The 20,777-nt window shown below is 37.3% G+C and overlaps 1 protein-coding gene across 9 annotated transcripts in view; it reads left to right on the forward strand.

The window, feature by feature from the left end:
- The window catches only part of CEP95 (centrosomal protein 95), a 37,304-nt gene that overhangs the window by 9,693 nt on the left and 6,834 nt on the right, over nucleotides 1–20,777 (forward strand). For 7 of the 9 annotated variants that reach the window (XM_027568354.2, XM_027568352.2, XM_027568355.2 and 4 more), the window contains 8 exons: nucleotides 1,603–1,708; nucleotides 3,101–3,216; nucleotides 8,923–9,042; nucleotides 9,580–9,773; nucleotides 12,413–12,525; nucleotides 12,687–12,816; nucleotides 13,388–13,541; nucleotides 20,038–20,177. In XM_027568354.2, coding sequence (XP_027424155.2) covers nucleotides 1,603–1,708; nucleotides 3,101–3,216; nucleotides 8,923–9,042; nucleotides 9,580–9,773; nucleotides 12,413–12,525; nucleotides 12,687–12,816; nucleotides 13,388–13,541; nucleotides 20,038–20,177 — 1,073 coding nt within the window. The remainder of the gene's footprint in view (nucleotides 1–1,602; nucleotides 1,709–3,100; nucleotides 3,217–8,922; nucleotides 9,043–9,579; nucleotides 9,774–12,412; nucleotides 12,526–12,686; nucleotides 12,817–13,387; nucleotides 13,542–20,037; nucleotides 20,178–20,777) is intronic. The other 2 variants (XM_027568353.2, XM_027568356.2) reach the window with 2 other exon arrangements.

Genomic DNA, 20,777 nt, shown 5'->3' on the forward strand with positions numbered 1-20,777 from the left:
TTAGAAGCTAAACTTTATCATAGGTATGTATGTACAGGAAAAAGGGTATATATAGTGTTCAGTACTGTCCGTGGTTTCAGGCATTCTCTGGGGATCTTGGAACATATCCCCCATGGATAAGTGGTACTGTTGTACAATAAAAACATTATAGGAGAATTGGGGGAGAGTGAAAGACATATGAAACTCACCTAATTCAAGGTTACCAGTAGGTATTTTGATGCTCTGTGACTATTTAGTCATTCTAGAAGCAAGATTAAGAGGTAGAAAACTACCTTTAGATGGAGATTAATTTGAAATTTTACACTGACAGCAGCAGTTTTTACAATGCAGTGCTTGATTGTAAGTAGGGGAGGGGCGATGGTGGCTTGGCCACGGATAGGGCAGTGGGGATGGAGAGAGGAGCACAGAACTGAGAGATATTTACATGGGAGTCTGGTCATAGTGAAATGCTGAGGCAGAGCTGAGAAGGGATCTTTCAAGGGGAGGTCAGTAGAATGTGGTGAACTTAGGGCTGCTAGGAGGTAGTTGCACAGATGGGGCCTCCCTGTGCGGTAGTACCTGAATTGGACAGTGTTTTCTAAAGTCTGATACTCACCTTTGCAGGTCCCAAGTTGATATGGCAATATTACCTAGAGCTGAGCAGATTCTTCAAAATGCCAGTTAATAATGGGAAGTAAATCTTTATTATCATGAGTCACAGCAGGTATACAGAGCAGCTTTTTCCTGTTACCTGAGCTAGCATTATCATTTACTTAAACTGAAGGACAAAGGATTTGAAAGGAGACCTTGAGTCAGTGCTGCATTATGCCCCTCATTGTTTGAAGCTCTTGAAGCCTCAGTTTTCTCATCTGAAATTCTTTCGTGGCTATATGAAGGTCGAATAAGTAGATATGCATAAATAGTTTAGCACTGAGCCAAGCTTAGAGTAGATGCACAGTGAATGTTAACTAATGTTATTAAAATGTTGCTTGTTGAATACAGAAATAGGAAAAAATGATGGTGGATGTCCAAACAGGGAATCTCTAGAAATGGAGATGGGAATATCCATAAATCTGGATCATAGGAGGTTCACCCACATACCTCCTGAAATCACCTTGCTAGTGAGTTGCTGCCACTGGTGAAAGTGTAATCCGCAGATATGTTGGGATAGAAGAAAAGAGTGATCATCTTAAGGAAAATTCCATCCAAGCCTTAACGTAGTCTGACTCTTAGGTTAGGGGGAGTGATAGTCTTGGAGCCTGAGGCAAGCTGACACAGTCATGTTGTTCTGAAGCCACAACCTAGTCCTCTTACCTTAGACATCCCTTGTAGACAGAAACGTGTTTATAAACAATAGAAAATGAACCTACCACCTAGCTTAAAAAATAAAACGTGGCTAATACAACTGCAGACCCTGCTTTTAAAGCAACACTTTTGTTTGTTACCCAAGTAATATGCTCATCACAGGTGATGATTTGGTTCTTTCTAATTTCATGTTCAGAAGAGCCGAGTTTACCAGGAGAGGATGAGGGTGCCTTACTGTTCTTACCTCTACCTATCCCTGTATAAAAATAGCATTACTAATGGGGGGAGTTGGGTATTGTTTTTGTCTATTCTGAACAGGTGAAACTGGACAGAGTTTTAAAGAATCCCATCAAGGAGAACCTTTGGAAGAGCCAGAAAGTACTAAGGAATCCAAGTCACCATGGAAAAGGGTTTCTTTTGAGAGGTAGCACTCAATGTCTATGAATTTAATCATAACAAGTTATGCTTTTTCCTTCTACTAAGAATTGAAATGGCACACAATATACCAGAATGGCAGTAAAAAACAAAAAAAACGAGTGTGAAAATTTTACTACCTTCTCATATTTTAAACCTTCTTGAGGGAGTTTTAAGAACCATGAGCTATATGTAGTACTTAATTCTCAGTATTAAGCACCTACTTATTTTTAAATTTTTCCCTAGGTCATCAGAAGAGTTTATGTTCCTTATAGAAAACTTGGAAAGTACAGAGAAATTTAAAAAAAAAAAAAGATGAACTCTACCATTCAAAACTGAATAAATACTGTTGATGTTTTGTTATACTTTAGTCTTTTTTACTGTTTCAAGGGTTTTTTGGATTTAGTTATATTTATATAATTTTGTTTTTTGCATTTTAAGATTTTACACATCAGTAGTCTTGAAGTTGTTAAAATCTTTGTAATAATTTTTAATCATCATACAACAGACCATTCATATGTGTGCTTCATAATTGGCTAAACCACTCCTCTAAAGTGGAGGTGGCCGTTCTTGTGTTTTTTTTATGGTTTTAAAAGTGTGATACATACTTTTACTTATTCTTTAAGCTATTCTTTATTCTTTAAGCTAAACTCAAAGAGAATGAATGTTATAAAGCTTTTAAAAGCAGTCACTTTCCAAAAAGGTGGTGGCGGTTTATACACTCACCGGCAGTATAAAATTGCTGGGTTACTGCACTTTCATGAATCAATATTGTTGACAAATATCAGAGTTTTTAAAATTTCTGTGACTTTTATAGAAAAAATGTCATTACAGATTTGATGGTAGTTATAACTAGAGGTTGAATATGATGCTATGACTTTGTTTTAAATATCTGATTCTCCATGTTTTTATGGAGTTTGTCATGATTTGAAAATTACAGGCTGTGCTTTCCTGTTTAGGTATAGTACATTGTGGAAAACATATCTTAAAGGAGACCACCATAAAATGAATTTCCTGACTTTATTTCTTATTACTAGATTTTTTTTAAAAAGTGCAAAAGTAAAACAATACAAGAATATTTAGTGCAAAATTAATACCCTACCCAGACTCCACTCCCACACCCCTAGAATATCCAATGTTTATCGTTCTCCGTGTGGATTCTCCTATGCATTTAATCCTTGACACTTTGAACACAGTTAGTTCCCCCATACATGTATCAGTCAAAACAGACAAGCAGCAAGAAGTGATAAGCAGCAGAAGGGAGTATGTTGCCCTTTTTCTGCACATAACAGCGAGCAGTCTGAATACCCGTAGGCAGGCTGTTAGGAGGAACTCTTGGGGTCCTTGGGAGGGGTCCTCTATGGTTAGGCTGGGCCCCAAGTAAGTAAGGGAACTCTTTCAGGTGCTCCTTGTCATCTGAGGCTTTGGGCCCCTCTTGGGATGGAGATGAAACAGAATCCACCGGTGAAATAATTAGACTGGGAGACACGGCACACACCTTTTCTCTAAGAAGTAATGGTAAGTTGTTAGATACCAGTTATTGTTATCATATAACTATGAAAGTATAAATAGTTATACTTAGGAATGTTTGTAGTTGAGAAGAACAGAGAGAGCTGTAACTCAATATTAGAATTGAATTTCTAGGAGTATACCACCATTATCCTAAATATGAATGGTTAATGTGAAATCAGTCAAGTAGGGGCCACAGGCAGGCACATGGGTAAACAGGTGGATGCAAGTTTGTCATGTAATATGTGGGACTTGATACTCTGGGAAGAGACTTCTGGATGCAACTTCATAACTTAATAGTCTACTCACATTCAGATTACCCCCTAAGTGTAGTTTCCTAAATGGTGCTCTTTTCATGGTTTCAACCAACGAGTCTATATATCCAGTGGCAATTTTTCTGCCAGGTGTCAGGCCACATTTCTAACAGTCTGCTGCTTATACACAGTAAGCCTGAATATCTCTCAAACCCCTTTTGAGCCTCCCACATTGCTGTCCTCCAACATCCCACTCCCTGTCCTGCCTACCTTGGTTGACATGCTCTTTTCTGGCATCATATTGTTTCTTCTGCTGGGGTGCTCTTCCTTCCTTTCTATTCCTGGCAGATTTACCCTGCAAAGCCCAGTCTCTCCTGTGTGCCTCAGGTTCTGAGATTCTATATTTCTGCAGTGTGGCCCTGTCTCCTTATTTTGGTAGTAGCATTCTTCACATCACATAGTTAATTTTGAGTGTGTCTATTAGGTAAACTGAGTCTCAGGGATAGTAGCCACATCATATTCATTCAGCAAATATTTAGTGCCTTCCATGTGCCGGGCAGTCGTGTTACAGTGGTAAACAAAATAGACACAAATCCCTTCCCTTGTGGAGCTTACATTCTACTTGTGGAGGCAGCCAATAAGTAAGACAAATAAGTGAAATATATAGTAAAATCATTTATATTCATCTTAGTATTCCAAAACTTTGCAAAACACCAGGCCCACAATAAGTTGTGGAGTTTTTTTAAATGGAAGAACAGGAATGCTAGAGAGGAACTAAGTATATTAAATTGGGAATCAAGTGGCCAAACTCTTATCCAGACTCTGCTACTGGCTGTGTGACTTTGGACAAGGTCTTTATCTTTCCTGAGCCTCAGTTTCTTAATGCCTTAAATCAGAGAATTCAACAAACCATCTCTGAAATCCCTTTCAGCATTAATACTTTTATTCTAAAGACTAGACACTGAATTCCAAGGAATTAATGTTCAAAGAACCTAAGTCTGGAAGGTTAGACAGTAGACCAAAGACATGTACTTGCTACTAGGAGGAGCAAAGTAAGGGAATGACCAGAGTCAAGTGTAGGTAGTGTTTCTAGAAGGAAGAGAGTCAGATGGATTGACAAAAGGTGGAAGGGATGGTGATTTTAGAAATGGTGCGCTGTGGTAACAACTGCCACATAGAAAGGTTGCATCTATAAAAAGTGAATTGTTTTCAGATTGTAACTATTCAGATTATAATGCAATTAAGGCAAAAGAGAAAAGGTTGAAAGAAAAGCTAGGGTTAAGGTGTTTGGTGTCATAAAGGGCTGTGGTGGGACGCCTGGGTGGTTCAGTCGGTTAAGCGGCTGCCTTCAGCTCAGGTCATGATCCCAGGGTTCTGGGATTGAGTCCCGCATCAGGCTCCTTGCTCCACGGGGAGTCTGCTTCTCCCTCTGCCACTCCCCCTGCTTGTGCTCTCTCTCTCTCTGACAAATAAATAAGATCTCTAAAATAAATAAAAAATAAAGGGCTATGGTATCTTCCTCTTATATTTGGATTTAAGTTATAACTGTCATATACACTCATGGGGTCTAATTTAGGCTTCAGTTCCTGGGCTATGAATCTTTTTTTTTTTTTTAAAGATTTTATTTATTTATTTGACAGAGACACAGCAAGAGAAGGAACACAAGGGGGAGTGGAGAGGAAGAAGCAGGCTTCCCGCTGAGCAGGGAGCCCGATACGGGACTCGATACTAGGACCCTGGGATCATGACCTGAGCTGAAGGCAGATGCTTAACGACTGAGCCACCCAGGCGCCCAAATCTTTTTTTTTAATTGAGATATAGTTGACATGTAACATTGTTAGTTTCAGATGTACAACCTAATGATTTTATGTTTATATATATTGTGAAATAATCATCACAAAGGTCTAGTTAACATTTGTCAGTACAGGTAGTTGAAATTTTTTTTTCTTGTAATGACAACTTTTAAGATCTGTCCTCTTTGTATATTGTATTTCCCTGACTTATTTAACTGGAAGTTTGTACCTTTTGACCATCTTCACCCATTTTTTTTCTACCCAGGACCGCCCCGCCCCCTTTTTAAAAATGAAATGTTATATACATTTATCATATAGATATATAATTGAATTTTAATGCTTACAGTAGACAAATTCAGAATCATTCCAGTAATTAAACAGTACATCCTTAAAACAATCTAAAATTTATGGAGAGAGATTTGAGTGTGTCACTTTCAGTCTGACAAAAATTCCAGATGGTAACTAAGCATGAAATTTTAGGAGAAATTTCATCAAAAATAAGGAGCATATGAGTTTCTTGGTCATCTAGAAACTAAAAAAATGGACCCGGGTAAAAGTGAATTAGCCTGGGGTCAAGCTGATGACAAATTCAGTTTGGGTAGTAGAGAAATTGTGGACCATGTTAATGAATTTTGAACATTAGATCTCAGATACTCTTCATGTGTAATAGGAAGTTATGGAGGGAGACTCACATATTTTAACATTTTGATGTGAAAATGGCCATATTGGATTGGATTGTGGAAGAGGAAAGCACAAAACGATGTGTGTGCTGGTTTTTAAAAGACATAAAATGAGTGTCAAAAATTTTAAAGTATACAGTGTCTTGGAATAAATTGCATGGAGTTTGGGATCTGTGCAAGGTGAATTTTTCTCTTTGTAGTGATTATGTCATTTGAAAATGACCATCTGGTAACAATGCCTTCAAAGTAGGAATAAGTTTATGGTGAAGTCTTTCATTAAATTGAAGAAGGCATAAATAGTCATCTGGAGAGGGGGAGTCATCAATCCATTTTGTTTGTGGAGAGTTTGTGTACTGTAGATTTCTAAGGGAACAAAGTGGATATTCAGGAATATTTTAATACAGCTCTATATGTAATATTATAAAGGCGATTAAAAATATTAAGCATTCAGGGGCGCCTGGATGGCTCAGTCATTAAGCGTCTGCCTTTGGTTCAGGTCATGATCCCAGGGTCCTGGGATCGAGCCCCACGTCAGGCTCCCTGCTCGGCAGGAAGCCTGCTTCTCTTCTCCCTGTCCCACTCCCCCTGCTTGTGTTCCCTCTCTCGCTGTGTCTCTCTCTGTCAAATAAATAAATAAAATCTTAAAAAATAAGCATTCAAAAATTAGACAAAACAATTTGACCTATAAATTTTTTTATTGTATCAGCCAAGATTCCTAGCTCAGAGATATACCCCCATAACAGCGTTCCTACAATTCTGGCACCTCTTTGTATATGAGTGTGTTCCAATAAAGTTATTTACAGTGGTGCAGGACTGGCTCAAGTCAGTAGAGTGTGTGACTCTTGTGACTCCGGTTTGTGAGTTCAAGCCTCACGTTGGATGTAGAGATTACTTAAAATCTTAAAACAACTTTATTTACAAAAACAGTTGATGAGTCAGATTTGGACCTTGGGCCATGGTTTGCCAACCTCTGACCTAGAGAAAACCACTGTTAACATTTTGATTTCTTTCCTTACAGATATGCAAATGTGTATCTCATGATCTTTTAAAATGTAACCGTATAGTACATATTAATAGTTTTTTTAATTGAAGTATAGTTGACACACGATATTACATTAGTTTCAGGTGTACAACATAGTGATTTGGCAACTCTGTATATTTGCTAGTCTCACCACAAGTATAGCCATCATCTGTCATCATACATTATTATAATACCATTGATTATATTCCTTTTACTGTACCTTTTATCCCTGTGACTTATTCATTCCATAGCTGGAAGCCTGTGTACCTCTCACTCCACTTTACCCATTCTCTCTACTTCTTCCTGCATGGAAACCATCAGTCTCTATTTGTGGATCTGTCTCTTCTTCTTTTTTTTTTTTTTTGTTCATATGCTTTGTTTTTTAGATTCCATATGTAAGTAAAATTGTATTTGTCTTTCTCTGACTTATTTCACTTAGCATACTCCTAAGTCTATATATATTGTAAATGGCAAGGTCTTATTCTTTTTTATGACTAAGTAGTGTGTGTGTATGTGTGTGTGTACATGTACACGTGTACACATCTGCTTTATCCCTTCATTTATCAGGGACACTTGGGTTATTTCCGTATCGTGGCTATTATAAGTACTGCAATAAACAGGGATGCATATATCTTTTCAAGTTAGTTTTTTTCTTTGGGTAAACACACAGTAGTGGAATTACTGGATCATGTGGTATTTCTATTTTTACTTTTTTGAGGAACCTTCATACTGTTTTCCATAGTGGCTATACCAGTTTTCATTTCCACCAACAGTGCACAAGAATTCCTTTCCCTTCATGTGAAATCTTGTCAACGCTTGTTATTTCTTGTCTTTTTTTTTTAAGATTTTATTTATTTATTAGAGAGTGAGCGAGAGAGAAACAGCATGAGAGGGGAGAGAGTCAGAGGGAGAAGCAGGCTCCCCACTGAGCTGGGAGCCTGATGTGGGACTCGATCCCAGGACTCCGGGATCATGACCTGAGCTGAAGGCAGTTGCTTAACCAACTGAGCCACGCAGGCACCCTATTTCTTGTCTTGTTGAATCTAGCCATATCTCATTGTGATTTTGATTTGCATTTCCCTTGATGATTAGTGATGTTGAGCACCTTTTCTTGTGTCTGTTGGCTATCTGTATGTTTTCTTTGTGAAAAACGTCTGTTCAGGTCCTGTGCCCATTTTTTAATCTGGGTTTTTCTGGTGTTGAGTTATATCAGTTTTTTATATATTTTGGGTATTAACCCTCTATCAGACATATCATTTGCAAATGTCTTCTCATGTTCAGTAGTTTGCCTTTTCACTTTGTTGATGGTTTCCTTCACTGTGCAGAAGCTTTTTATTTTGGTGTAGTCCCAATAGTTTAGTTTTGCTTTTGTTTCCCTTGCCTGAGAAGACATACCACAAAAACATTACTAAAGCTAACGTCAGAGATTACTTGCCTGTGTTTTCTCCTAGAAGTTTTATGGTTTCATGTCTCACATTTAGTTGTTTAATCCATTTTGAGGTAATTTTTGTGTATGGTGTATTGAAGTACTCCAGTTTCATTCTTTTGCATGTAGGTGTCGACTTTCCTACAGCATTTATTGAAGAGACTATTTTCTTATCGTATATTCTTACCTCCTTTGTTGTAGATTAATTGACCATATAAGCATGGGTTTATTTCTGGGCTCTCTATTCTGTTCTTTTGATCTTTGTATCTATTTTTATGGCACTTGTTTTTCTAAAGAAAAGTAATACGATGTAAATCTTTACTTTTAATTTGTATTTAGTGGTTCCAGATCTTCTCTGGTAGTTATTAAAAAGTAATGCGTGGTAAAAAAAAAAAAATAATGCACAGTTTGAGCAATCAGACCAACACAGTTCAATGATTATGTCATTCATGAGATTTTTATCTTCTGGGTACAAAACTCCTGGTTTTTAGTATAATATTCAGCAACAAAAAAATTCTACCTCTAATATTTTATTTTCTAGGTGCCGAAGGCCCTAATGAAATGCAGTCCAAAAAAGCCTCAACCATATCATATGAAGAAGTGCCGCACCCTCCCTTATCTAGTTTTTTGTCCAAGAACAGGACATCTTTTGTTGAAGACAGTGAGTAGTAAGGTGTTGTTAGTGAGTTAGAGACAATAGTTAGTTCCTGGGACAATTTCTGTTGCTATTAGCCTTTTTGCTTTTGTTGCTCTATACTTCATATGATTGTTTGGTTTTACATGATCATATTTTAAATGTTTGCTATTAATTATGAGTTCATTTCTTAAAATGGTTTTTGGTTGCATGTTTTACATCCACTGTTTTATTATTTAAGTTTTTCTCTTAAAGACTTAGGACAATATGAGTCTCTAATACATTAGTATATCACTTGGTGGTCTTCAGATTATTAGGGAATGATAAAATATAGTAATTTGAAAAATATTCTCATTTCTTACTGTTCTCTCTGGGATTTTATTTAGTATTACATAAAATCATTGTTAATGGCTAACGATATTTATAACCCATGGATGAACCATAATTTATGTAGCTATTCTTCAAGTCATTTAGGTTTTTAGTATCTATAGGTATGTGTATATGTTAAATGACGTATTTCTTAGAGTTTCATCTTAATATGTCCACTTTATTTTTGCCAACTAGTGGAGATTCCTTCTGTGGATGTGATTCCAAGTGCTAGGAAGCTAGGGGAGCCTATTCGATCAGCTATTCCTTTACATCCACCCTACCACCCTTCAGAGCCTCGAGCACCCTGCCCCATAGGAAAAGAATACTTGCGTTCAAGTCACATCTCCCCTGCCGTGAATTCTACTGGAGAGGGCACAGCATTTTCTGTGGTAAGTGGAAAAGCTTGCTTACAATTAGGTAGACGTTTATACATTTAAAGAGATCTCTGCTAGAATTGTAGTAAAGGATACTCCACTAATTAGAGCACTGTACTTCTGAAATTTTACCTCTGCATATACCTACATGTTCTTACTCTAAGACAGTAGGGATGAATGTATAAAAAGGAAAATATTAAGAGCTAACACGCATTATGTGTTTATTTTGTGTCCTGTGCAGTTATAGGTATTTTACAGATATTGAATAATTTACTCCTCATAACAGCTGTGGGGTGGGTATGATTTTTATTTCCCATGGGGAAGCTGATATAAAGAGATTAAATATCTAGTCTCAGGTCACAGAGCAACTGTAGAGTCAGGATTTGAACTCAGTATTCTAGTTTCAGAGCCCATATTCTGTGTCCCTAGTTAAATTATTTAAACTTTTATAAATATAAGAAAATATAGGGGCACCTGGGTGACTCAGTTGGTTAAGCGTCTGCCTTTGTCTCAGGTCATGATCTCAGGGTCCTGGGATCGAGCCCCACGTTGGCTCCCTGCTCAGTGGAGAGTCTGCTTCTCCCTTTCTCCTCCCTCTGCCTCACCCTGCTTGTGCACGCACTCTCTCTTTCTCAAATAAATAAATAAAATCTTAAAAGGGGGGGGTGATGCCTGGGTCAGTTAAGTGTCTGCCTTTGGCTGAGGTCATGTGGGATCGAGTCCTGTGTCAGGCTCCTTGCTCCGCGGGGAACCTGCTTCTCCCTCTGCCTGCTGCTCCCCCTGCTTGTGCACATGCATGCACTCTCTCACTCTGACAAATAGATCTTTAAAAAAAAAAAGTATGAGGAACAGTCTTTCGTTCATATTCCTATTATACAGTGTGAACTGCTATTAATACCATGGCCTGTTTGCTTCTACTCTTTGAAAAATCCCTTTTGTAAAGTTATCTCGTCCCTGTCCTCGTAGAAATGAACAGCTAGGGATATGCAAAAGGTGAATTCGTAAATGATGATACATTCTCGTTATTAAAAATTCAAACAGTGCACAAAAAGTGCAAAGATGAAATAAGCATCATTAGCATTAGGTGGCCATCATTCTTCTAACATTCTGTGCATCTGTTCACATGGGAGGGTGGATAGATATATAAAAGGGATCATAGGATAATGGTTACATATGGGGGAGTTTTAGGGGAGGATGGTAGAAGAGCTTCTGAGTTGCTGGTAATACTCTATTTCCTAACCTGAGTGGCATGTAAGTGAGAATACTCATTTTGAAATAATTCTTGAGCAGGACACTTAAACTTCAATAAAAAGTTTTTAAGAATTTTGTATTATAGTTGTTATTTACTAAAAAGTGTTTAATTTTACTTTGGTAGAAGAAAAAGATAAGTGAAATTGAAGAGATTCTTAAACATCGAATATTTTTGTTTTTTCATAAGATTTCCTCTGAGATTAAGAAATAAATTATTCAGTGAGGTGCCTTGGTGGCTCAGTCTGTCTTCCGTTCAGGTCATCATCTTGGGGTCCTGGGATCGAGCCCCACATTGGGCTCTGCACTCAGCGGGGAGTCTGGGGATTTCTCTTCCTCTCCTTGTGTCCCCCCCAACCCACGCACTTGCGCCTGCTCTCTCTCTAAAATCTTTAAAAAAAAAAATTGTTAAAAATGTTGAGTTTATATTCATATTTTAGAAGATTTTATCTTTATTACAGTTTTGGACAGTTTCTGTTGACTTCTTAATACTAAAGAGAATGATTTTAATACCACTTGTGATTTGATCATTTTTTCATTGTTCAGGTGTAGCCGTAACCCCTAAATTTTCATATTTGAGAACATCTCACCTGCCTTTATATTTGAATGGCATCCTGACCCACAGTTTTTATCTGAGTACAAGTTTACAGACATTGCTCTTCCATTGCTTTGGTATTGAGGATCAAGAGAGTATTCTGACAATTTTATTTTTTTTTTTTTTTTGAGAGAGAGAACAAGCATGAGCAGGGTGTGGAGGGGGAGGGGCGAAGGAAGAGGAAGAGAGAGCATCTTAAGCAGGCTCCACTCCCAGTGTAGAGCCTGAAGCGAGGCTCAATCTCATGACCCTGAGATTATAATCTGAGCTGAAATCAAGAGTCAGACGCTTACCCAACTGAGCCACCCAGGCACCCTGACAAATGTGTTTTTTATTTTTTATTTATTTTTTTAAAGATTTTATTTATTTACTTGACAGTGAGAGCAGGAACACAAGCAGGGGGAGTGGGAGAGGGAGAAGCAGGCTTCCCGCGGAGCAGGGAGCCCGATGTGGGGCTCGATCCCAGGACCCTGGGATCATGACCTGAACCGAAGGCAGACGCTTAACGACTGAGCCACCCAGGCGCCCCCAAATGTGTTTTTTAAAAAGTAAAACAGCAGTGCCTGGCTGGCTCAGTTGGAAGAGCATGCAGCTCTTGATCTCAGGGTCCTAAGTTTGAGCCCTGCATCAGGCTCAGATGTTGGGTGTAGAGATTGCTTAAATAAATGAAAAAACCTCAAAAAAAAAAAAAGGGTAAAACATGGAGAATAAAGGGACTGAGCTTTGTGCCACAGGTCCTCCCTTATCCTCCCACCCAAAATGTGCCATCTTTTGTAGCTTTTTCAAATCAACTCTCTTTTGTTTTTAATAGGAATCAGATAATAAAGTTCCCTTAACTTCTAAGTTGCCTAAAGATAGCAAAGAGGAAATGTGTTCAGCTCAGATCCAAGGCCCTAGGACAAGGAAGTTTCCCAAAGGAAAAAGGTAACATTTATTGCAGTCTGTTTTCAGCCCGTTTGCAAAGGGATTTGAAGAAAGGGGTATACTCTCCAGATTTAGCTGTGAAGACCAGTATGAAATATTTGTTAAAGCATGCATTACCACACGCTTGGCTACTTAAATGTCACATGGTCATTTTATTACAGATATGAAAGCAGACCTGCAGTCTCATCCTGGGATTCAGCCATCTCCCAGAGGCCAAGAAAGAGGTTAACAGCACAAGAATTACATTCAGTTTCCAAGAAACTCTCTCAACGGCTGTCTGAACTAGATTGGGTAAGTCTTGTTTTTTATCTATATTGAGATTGCCGTAGTTGGTGAGTATTTAAGTGATCTTCTAATTGAAGAGGAAAGCTAAGCTAAGGTACTAAAATTAGTTGTGTCTTATTTACTGTGAAAATGTTCCATAAATCAGGCAGGTAGGACACAGGATGAGAAGTCATCTCTTACGTAGCCTTTCATGATATAACCAAATTTGGTACGGATTTATCCTGATTTTTATTGAATTCTGATGAAAACTAATCATTTTAAGTGATTACATTAAAATCTTTTAGATACACCTAAGACATTTGGTATAAAATTAGATCTCTTGATTCTCATAAAATCCAGTATTACAGTTTGGGGGTATCATTGAATACATGTATTAAATCCTTCTGAGATTTACTCTGAAGTTTATTGAAACTGCATAGTCCATAGCACTGATATATACACCCTTCAGAAACTAAATATGCATAAGCATCTGAAAATTATTAGTGCCTAATTATGAGAAGCTTTTTAAAGATTCTGTCTACTTCTTCCAACTTGCATTCTGCTGAAATCAAAGTGTTGAAAAGTATTTTCTCAGTAGATGTTAAAAAGTGCCCTGGGTGATCGAATTAAAGAAAAGACTGACTATGAAGAAGACGGTATTGGAAACGAAGAGATGGAGAGTAGGAAGGATGAAACACTATCTCAGCACAGTGACAGCATCATGGAGTATGGGCCGAAGAATCGAAGGCCAGGTACTTATCCCAGAGAAGCCAGGATAAGGATGTCCCAGGGATCCATTGTTTATGACTGGCTTTCTCATTTTAAATATTTCAGAAATATATAGAAGGAGCAAGAATAATAATACTTATATCTTCACCATCTAAAAGCAGATGCTTTATACCTTTTGCGATTAAAAATAAGAGTTGAAATCCCCTCTGTACTCCCCACAGTCCATTTTCCCCTTCCTTCAAAGAACAATGCTGTCAAAGTTTGTATCTTTTTATCCCTGTTTTTTTATTGATATTTTTTATTTTATTGAGATTCAGTTGACATATAACATTGTATTCACTGTAGGTGTACAGTATGATTTATTTATATATTGATACTGATCTAAATGATTACCACAGTAAGTTTAGTTAACATTGATCACTTCACATAGTTACAAATTTTTTCTTTCTTAAAACTTTTAAGATGGGATTTTTTGCAACTTTCAAATATGCAGTATAGTTTTGTTAACTACAGCCACCATGCTAGACATTATATCCCCAGAACTTATTTACCTTATAATTAGAAGTTTGTACCTTTTGACCACCTTCACACTTCTGGCAACCACCAATCTGTTTTCTGTATCTATGACTGGTTTTTTTAGATTCCACATATATATGAGGTCATACATTATTTATCTTTCTCTGACTTATTTCACTTAGCATAACGCCCTCAAGGCCCATCCATATTGTCACAGATAGCAGGATTTCCTTTTTTTCTATGGCTGAATAATCTTTTATGTATTTGTTTTCTTTATCCATTTATCTGTAGGTGGGCACTTAGGTTGTTTCTCTATCTTGGCTATTGTAAATAATGCTGCAGTGAACATGGGGGTGCATGTATCTTTTTGAGGTAGTGATTTCTTTTCACTGCTGGGTACCCAGAAGTAGTATCAATGGGTCATTTGGTATTTTTAATATTTTGAGTAACCTCTATACTGGATTACATAGTGGCTGCACCTAACAGGGTACAAGGGTTCCCTTTTCTCTCCATTCTCTCCAACACTTGATATCTTTTGTCTTTTTGATAATCGCCATTATTCTGAACCTGTAAGATGACATCTCATTGTGATTTTGATTTGCATTTCCATGACATTTAGTGATGTTGAGCCCCTTTTCATATACCTTTTGGCCCTTTGTAGATCATCTTGGGAAAACTCAGTTTCTCTGCCCATTTTTTAATTGGATAGTTTTTTGGGTTTTTTTTTTTTTTGGTATTGAGTTGTATGAGTTCTTTATGTATTTTGGATATTAATTCTGTATCAGATATCTGATTTGCAGATATCTTTTGTTTGGTGGGTTGCCTTTTCATTTTGTTGATAGTTTCCTTTGCTGTGCAGAAGCTTGATATAGTCCCATTTGTTGATTTTTGCTTTTGTTGTCTTTGCTTTTGGTATCAAATCCAAAAAAATCATTGCCAAGACCAATGTCAAGGAGCTTACCCACTGTTTTCTTCTAGGAGTTTGTGGTTTCAGGTCTTACATTCAAATCTTCAATTCATTTTGGTTGATTTTTGCATATGGTGTAAGATAAATTATAGTTTCATTCTTTTGCATGTGGCTGTCCAGTTTTCCCAGCACCATTTATTAGACTCTCTTTGCCCCATTATATATTCTTGGATCACTTGTAAATTAATTGACCATATATGTGTGGATTTATTTCTGGGCTCTGTATTCTGTTCCGTTGATCTGTGTGTCTTTTATGCCAGTACTATGTTTTGACACTACAGCTTTGTAATACAGATTGAAATCAGAAAGTGTGATGCCTCCAGCTTTGTTCTTTTTCAGGATCGCTTTGCCTATTTGAGGTGTTGTGTGGTCCCATACAAATTTTGTGATTGTTCTATTTCTGTGAAAATACCATTGGAATTTTGATAGGGATTACATTGAGTCTAGATGAATTTGAGTAGTGTGGGCATTTTAACAATATTTAAATTCTTGAGCATGGAATATCTTCTCATTTATTTGTGTCTTCTTTCATCAATGTCTTACAGCTTTCAGTATATAGGTCTTTTATTTCCTTGGTTAAATTTATTTGTAGGTATTTTATTCTTTTTTAAATTATTTAAGTATAGTTAACATAGTGTTAATTACTTTAAGGTGTACAATGTAATAATTCAATAATTAATAAATGCTATACACATCTCAGTGCTTATCAAGATAAGTGTACTCTTAATTTCTGTTTTACCCGTACTCCACCCACCTCCCATCTGGCAGCCACCAGGTCTCTGTATTTAAGAGTCTGTTTTTTTGTCGTCTTTGTTTTTAAATTCCACATATGGGTGAAATCATATGGTATTTATCTTTCTTTGACTTATTTAACTTAGCATTCTACTCTGCGTAATCCATGTTGTTGCAAATCACAAGATTTCATTCTTTTTTATGGCTGAGTATCTTTTTAAAGCAACTGTAAATGGGATTGTTTTAATTTCTCTTAACATACAGTTCTTAGCATATAAAAAGCAACTGATTTTTGTATATTGATTTTATATCCTGTGTCTTTACTGAATTCGTTTATATTCTAACGGTTTTTTGGTGGGGTCTCAAGTTTTCTATAACTACTAGGATGTCATCTACAAATACAAAGTTTTATTTTTTCCTTTTCAATTTCATTGCCTTTTTTTTTTAAGATTTTATTTTTAAGTAATCTCTACACTCAACGTGGGGGGCTCAAACTCACAACCCTGAGATCAAGAGTCACATGCTCCACGACTGAGCCTGCCAGGCGCCCCTGAATGCCTTTCATTTCTTTTTGTTACCTAATTGCTCTGGCTAGGATGTCCACTACTATGGCGGATAAAAGTAGTAAGAGTAGGCATCCTTGTCATGTTCCTGAAATGAGAAGAAACACTTTCAGCATTTCACCATTAAGCATAATGTTAGCTGTGGGCTTATCAAACATGGCCTTTATTATGTTGAGGTACATTCCCTTTATACCCAGTTTGTTGAGAGTTTTTATCCTGAATAGATGTTGAATTTTGTTAAATGCTCTCTCTGCATCTGTTGAGATGATCATATTTTTATCTTTCATTTTGTTAATGTGGTGAGTCACATTGATTTGTGGATGTTGAACCATCTTTGTGTTGGAATAAATTCCACTTCATTATGGTGTGTGATCTTTTCTCTATATGGTTGAATTCAGGGGCGCTTGGGTGGCTCAGTCAGTTAAGTGTCCAACTCTTTGTTTTGGTTCAAGTCGTGAGATCAAGCCTGGCATTGGGCTTCGCACTCAGCAGAGAGTCTGCTTCTCTCCCTCTGCCCTTCCCCCTGCTCACACACATACACACCAGTTACACCACCAGTTACATTAGACTTTTCTGATTTAACTATATATTTACCTTTACCAGTGAGATTTGTACTTTCATATGCTTTCCTGTTACTAAACAGCACCCTTTTATTTAAAGAAGCATCTTAAAAATTTCTTGTAAAGCTGTTCTAGTATTAATGAACTGCTTCAGCTTTTGCTTGTGTGGAAAACTATTTCTCCAGTTCCAAAGGACAATTTTGCTGAGTAAAATAGTTTTTCTTGGCAGTTTTTCTCTTTTAGCACTTTGAATATATTGTGCTATTCCCTCGGGCTTGAAAAGCTTCTGAAAAATCTAAGGATAGTGGTATGTGGGTTCCCTTGTACATAACAAATTGTTTTTCTCTTGTTGCTTTAAAGATTCTCTCAAATTTGACAATTTATGTATAATGTGTGTTAGTGTGGGGGTCTTTGGATTCATCTTATTTGAAAGTTTCTGGGCTTCCTGGATCTGGATGTCTGTTTCCTTTACCCAGGTTAGGGGAGTTTCCAGCCATTATTTCTTTGAATTGGCTTTCTGGCCTTTTTCTCTCTCTCCTGCTTTTAAAGGGACCCCTATAGTGTGAATATTGATCCACTTGCTGGTGTCCCACAAATCCCTTAAGCTGTCTTCTTTTTTATTCATTTTTCTTTTTGCTTCTCTGTTTGGGTAAGTTCCACAGTTCTTTGAGTTTGTAATCCTTTCTTCTGCTTCATCTAGTCTGCTGTTGATCCCCTATATTGAATTTTTCAATTTAGTTATTATATTTCTTAATTATGTGACTTCTGTTTGGTACTTTCTTATATTTTCTTTTTGTTGAGATTCTCACTTTGTGCATACATTGTTCTCCTGACCTTGGTGAGCATCTTTATGACCACCATTTTTAAGTCTTCCTCAAATAAAGTCCGTATCTCTGTTTCCTTAAGGTCTGTTTGAGTTTATCTCATTCTTTGTTAAAACGTATTCTTTTTCTTCATTTTCCTGTCTCTGTTGGTCTCCGTGCACTAAGAAAAACAGCCACCTCGTCCAGTCTTGAAGGAGTAGTGCCTGTCCCTATCTCCTGGGTGTCTCAAACTTTTGTGATTGTCCAAACTGCCTTCTGTGTTCTTAATGGCTCCCAATAGATAGAGGGTGTGCCAAGGCCCATTTCAATGTAGGGTTTTTTCTCATTCACCTGAGGTATAGGAGTCATTCAGCTAGTTTCTGGATTCCCTTCTGAGGGAATTATTCCATATGTAGCTGTAGATTCAGTGCATCCCTGGGAGGAGGTGCATTCAGGAGCCTCTATATTGCCATCTTAAACTGGAACCTTCTCATTCCTGTTTTTATACTGGTAACAGCTCATATTTACTTGTAAATGCTATTATTTTATGTTTTTAAACTTAGAAAGATACTGTATTACTCTGCAACTTTTTTCTGTTAATGTTGTTTTGGAAATCTTTGTTGATTACAGATCCAGCATTTTTATTAACTTCATAGAATAATACTCCATTTGTATGAAATATATATATCACCATTTCCTCTATTGCAGGACATACAGATTGCATAAGTGTAGTTATGAAAAGTGGAAACAATGTACAACCTGTAACGTGCAGAAATTTCTCTAGAATCTTGGGCCACCTGGCTGGCTGAGGCATAGACCATGGGACTCTTCATCTCAGGGTTGTAGGTTGTGAGTTTGAGCCCCATGTAGGGAGTAGAGTTTACTTAAAAAAAAAAAAAAGTTTCCGTAGGCTCTACATCTAGTAGAACAGCTTTTTACTACAAAAAATAATCTTTTTTTCTCTTGTTTCATCTTTCTCCCCTTAAACTTTCCCAAGTAATTAATTGCTAGGTAAGCCTCACCTAGTAACCTACATGTTTCCCTTCTATACACATACACATCATATCCCATTTTGAAAACTCATTCTAAGTTAAAATGTTATTTTCATTGGATCTTTAATGAAAAGAATACATTATGGTTGTAATAAGATGTCATAAAAACATCATTTAAAATCAGTTGTGCAAGTCAGTTTTCTTTTTTTTTAAGATTTATATATTTATTTTGGGGAACACGCAAGCAAGCGAGGGGAAGGGCAGAGGGAGAGGGAGAGAGAGAATCTCAAGCAGACTCCCCCCGAGCATGGAGCACGACACCAGCCGATCTTAGGACCCTGAGATCCTGACCTGAGCCAAAACCAAGAGGCGGATGTCCAACTGACTGAACCACCCAGATGCCCCAATCTTACTTTTTTTTTTTCAGTTAAGTATCTCAGTGCCCAAGATGGGGCTCAAACTCATGACACCGAGATCAAGAGTTGCATGCTCCTCTGAGCCAGCCAGGCGCCCCCTAAATATCTTACATTTGAAAGATCTGAATTAAGAGAGTGAGAAAAATAAAAGCTTAGGGAAATTTGAATTCTCTGAGAAGGTTTTAAAGATACCAACTAATTTCCTTAACCTTAGAACTACTCACTTTTCTGAAAAAGGCATGGAGTCCACCTCCACACAACTAGCAGATACCCAAGTACAACTAAAAACAGTGGAACATAAAAACGTTTATGAAGTGACTTGTTAGATCTCTTAGGCAGTGTGGAATTAGGGCTAACTTAACTACATAAGGAAAAATTGGGACTACCTAGAAAATGCTGAATTACGTTAACTTTTTCTTCTAAGCATGCTGCTTTATAAGGGTAAGGTGTGTACATACTTATCTCCTACCTCCTCAGGACCTAGGTAGGTATAAAAGGATAGCAGACATACAGCTTGGATGGTTTAACATTTTTTTTCTCCACCACCACTTCCTTCCACTTAATTCCACGTGTTGCTCCATTTTCAACCCAAAGTTGAATATAGAACCTAAGTACTTTTTTGAGACTATATACATTTGTGTATTGATCTGACTAAACATACAGATAAATACAAATTAGTTAGGGGCACCTGGGTAGCTCAGTTGGTTAAGTGTCTGCCTTTGGCTCAGGTCATGATCCCAGGGTCCTGGGATCGAACCCCACGTCTGGTTCCCTGCTCCTCTGCCCCTCTCCCCACTCGTGCGTGTGTTCTCTCTCTCAAAAAAAAAAAAAAAAAAAAAAAAAGTTACAGGAGAGAGTACGTTTAGCACATTCACAGTCATTCTTTTTGGATTTGGTAAAAATCAACTATTTGATTTTCAACTTAACGTTTCTGGCTATATAGGAACTAATGGTACATGTCATATTGTAGGACTTTCCACGCATAGAAGGCCACCCTACAGATCTCATTCGCTCTCTCCATCTCCAGTTAACAAAAACACACAGTTCCATAAGGAGAGAAAACGGCAGCGAAAGCCAAAAGAAACAGATATTCGGCAATTCCAAGCAAAGGTACATCCCATCTTTGACTAAGATTGGGTAGCCGGCAATACCTTTTACCCTCAACCAAATACTACAGTGAACGTACTCTTGATTAAAGGCTTAAAATGCACTTAATATTCTTGAACTGAGTGGATGGTAGATTATGTGACATAGCTTTTTGTCGTCCCCCCCCCACCTTTATGGAACATAAAACTTGTGATACTCTTAAGAAAACTAACCTTGTCAGATATAACCCAGTGCTCAGGTGGATTCAAAAAGAGTAGATCAGTGTGGGTTGATATTTTCAGAGAGTGTTTCAGAAAGGATGAGAATTGGAGGTGGATTAAAAGTGATAGACTAGTTGAGTTACAGGTAGGATTAAAGTGCCCAAGACAGGAATGAGAGGAAGTGGTTAAGATTCAACACGGAGAATTACGATTACCAAGGAAGGCTTTCCGCTGTGGAATAGGGATTTTGAAATGCAGCATAAATTTAGAACACGTACATTGTTTGCTATAGCATATTTTATGATTGTGAAAAACTGAAATTAATTCAGGTGTCTTATAATAACATGTAACTTCTACTCAACGGACTGTCAAAATAATTATAAAACCTATATACAAAAAACAA

Source organism: Zalophus californianus, chromosome 16, assembly GCF_009762305.2.
Source record: "Zalophus californianus isolate mZalCal1 chromosome 16, mZalCal1.pri.v2, whole genome shotgun sequence".
Classification (NCBI taxonomy): Eukaryota; Metazoa; Chordata; class Mammalia; order Carnivora; family Otariidae; genus Zalophus; species Zalophus californianus.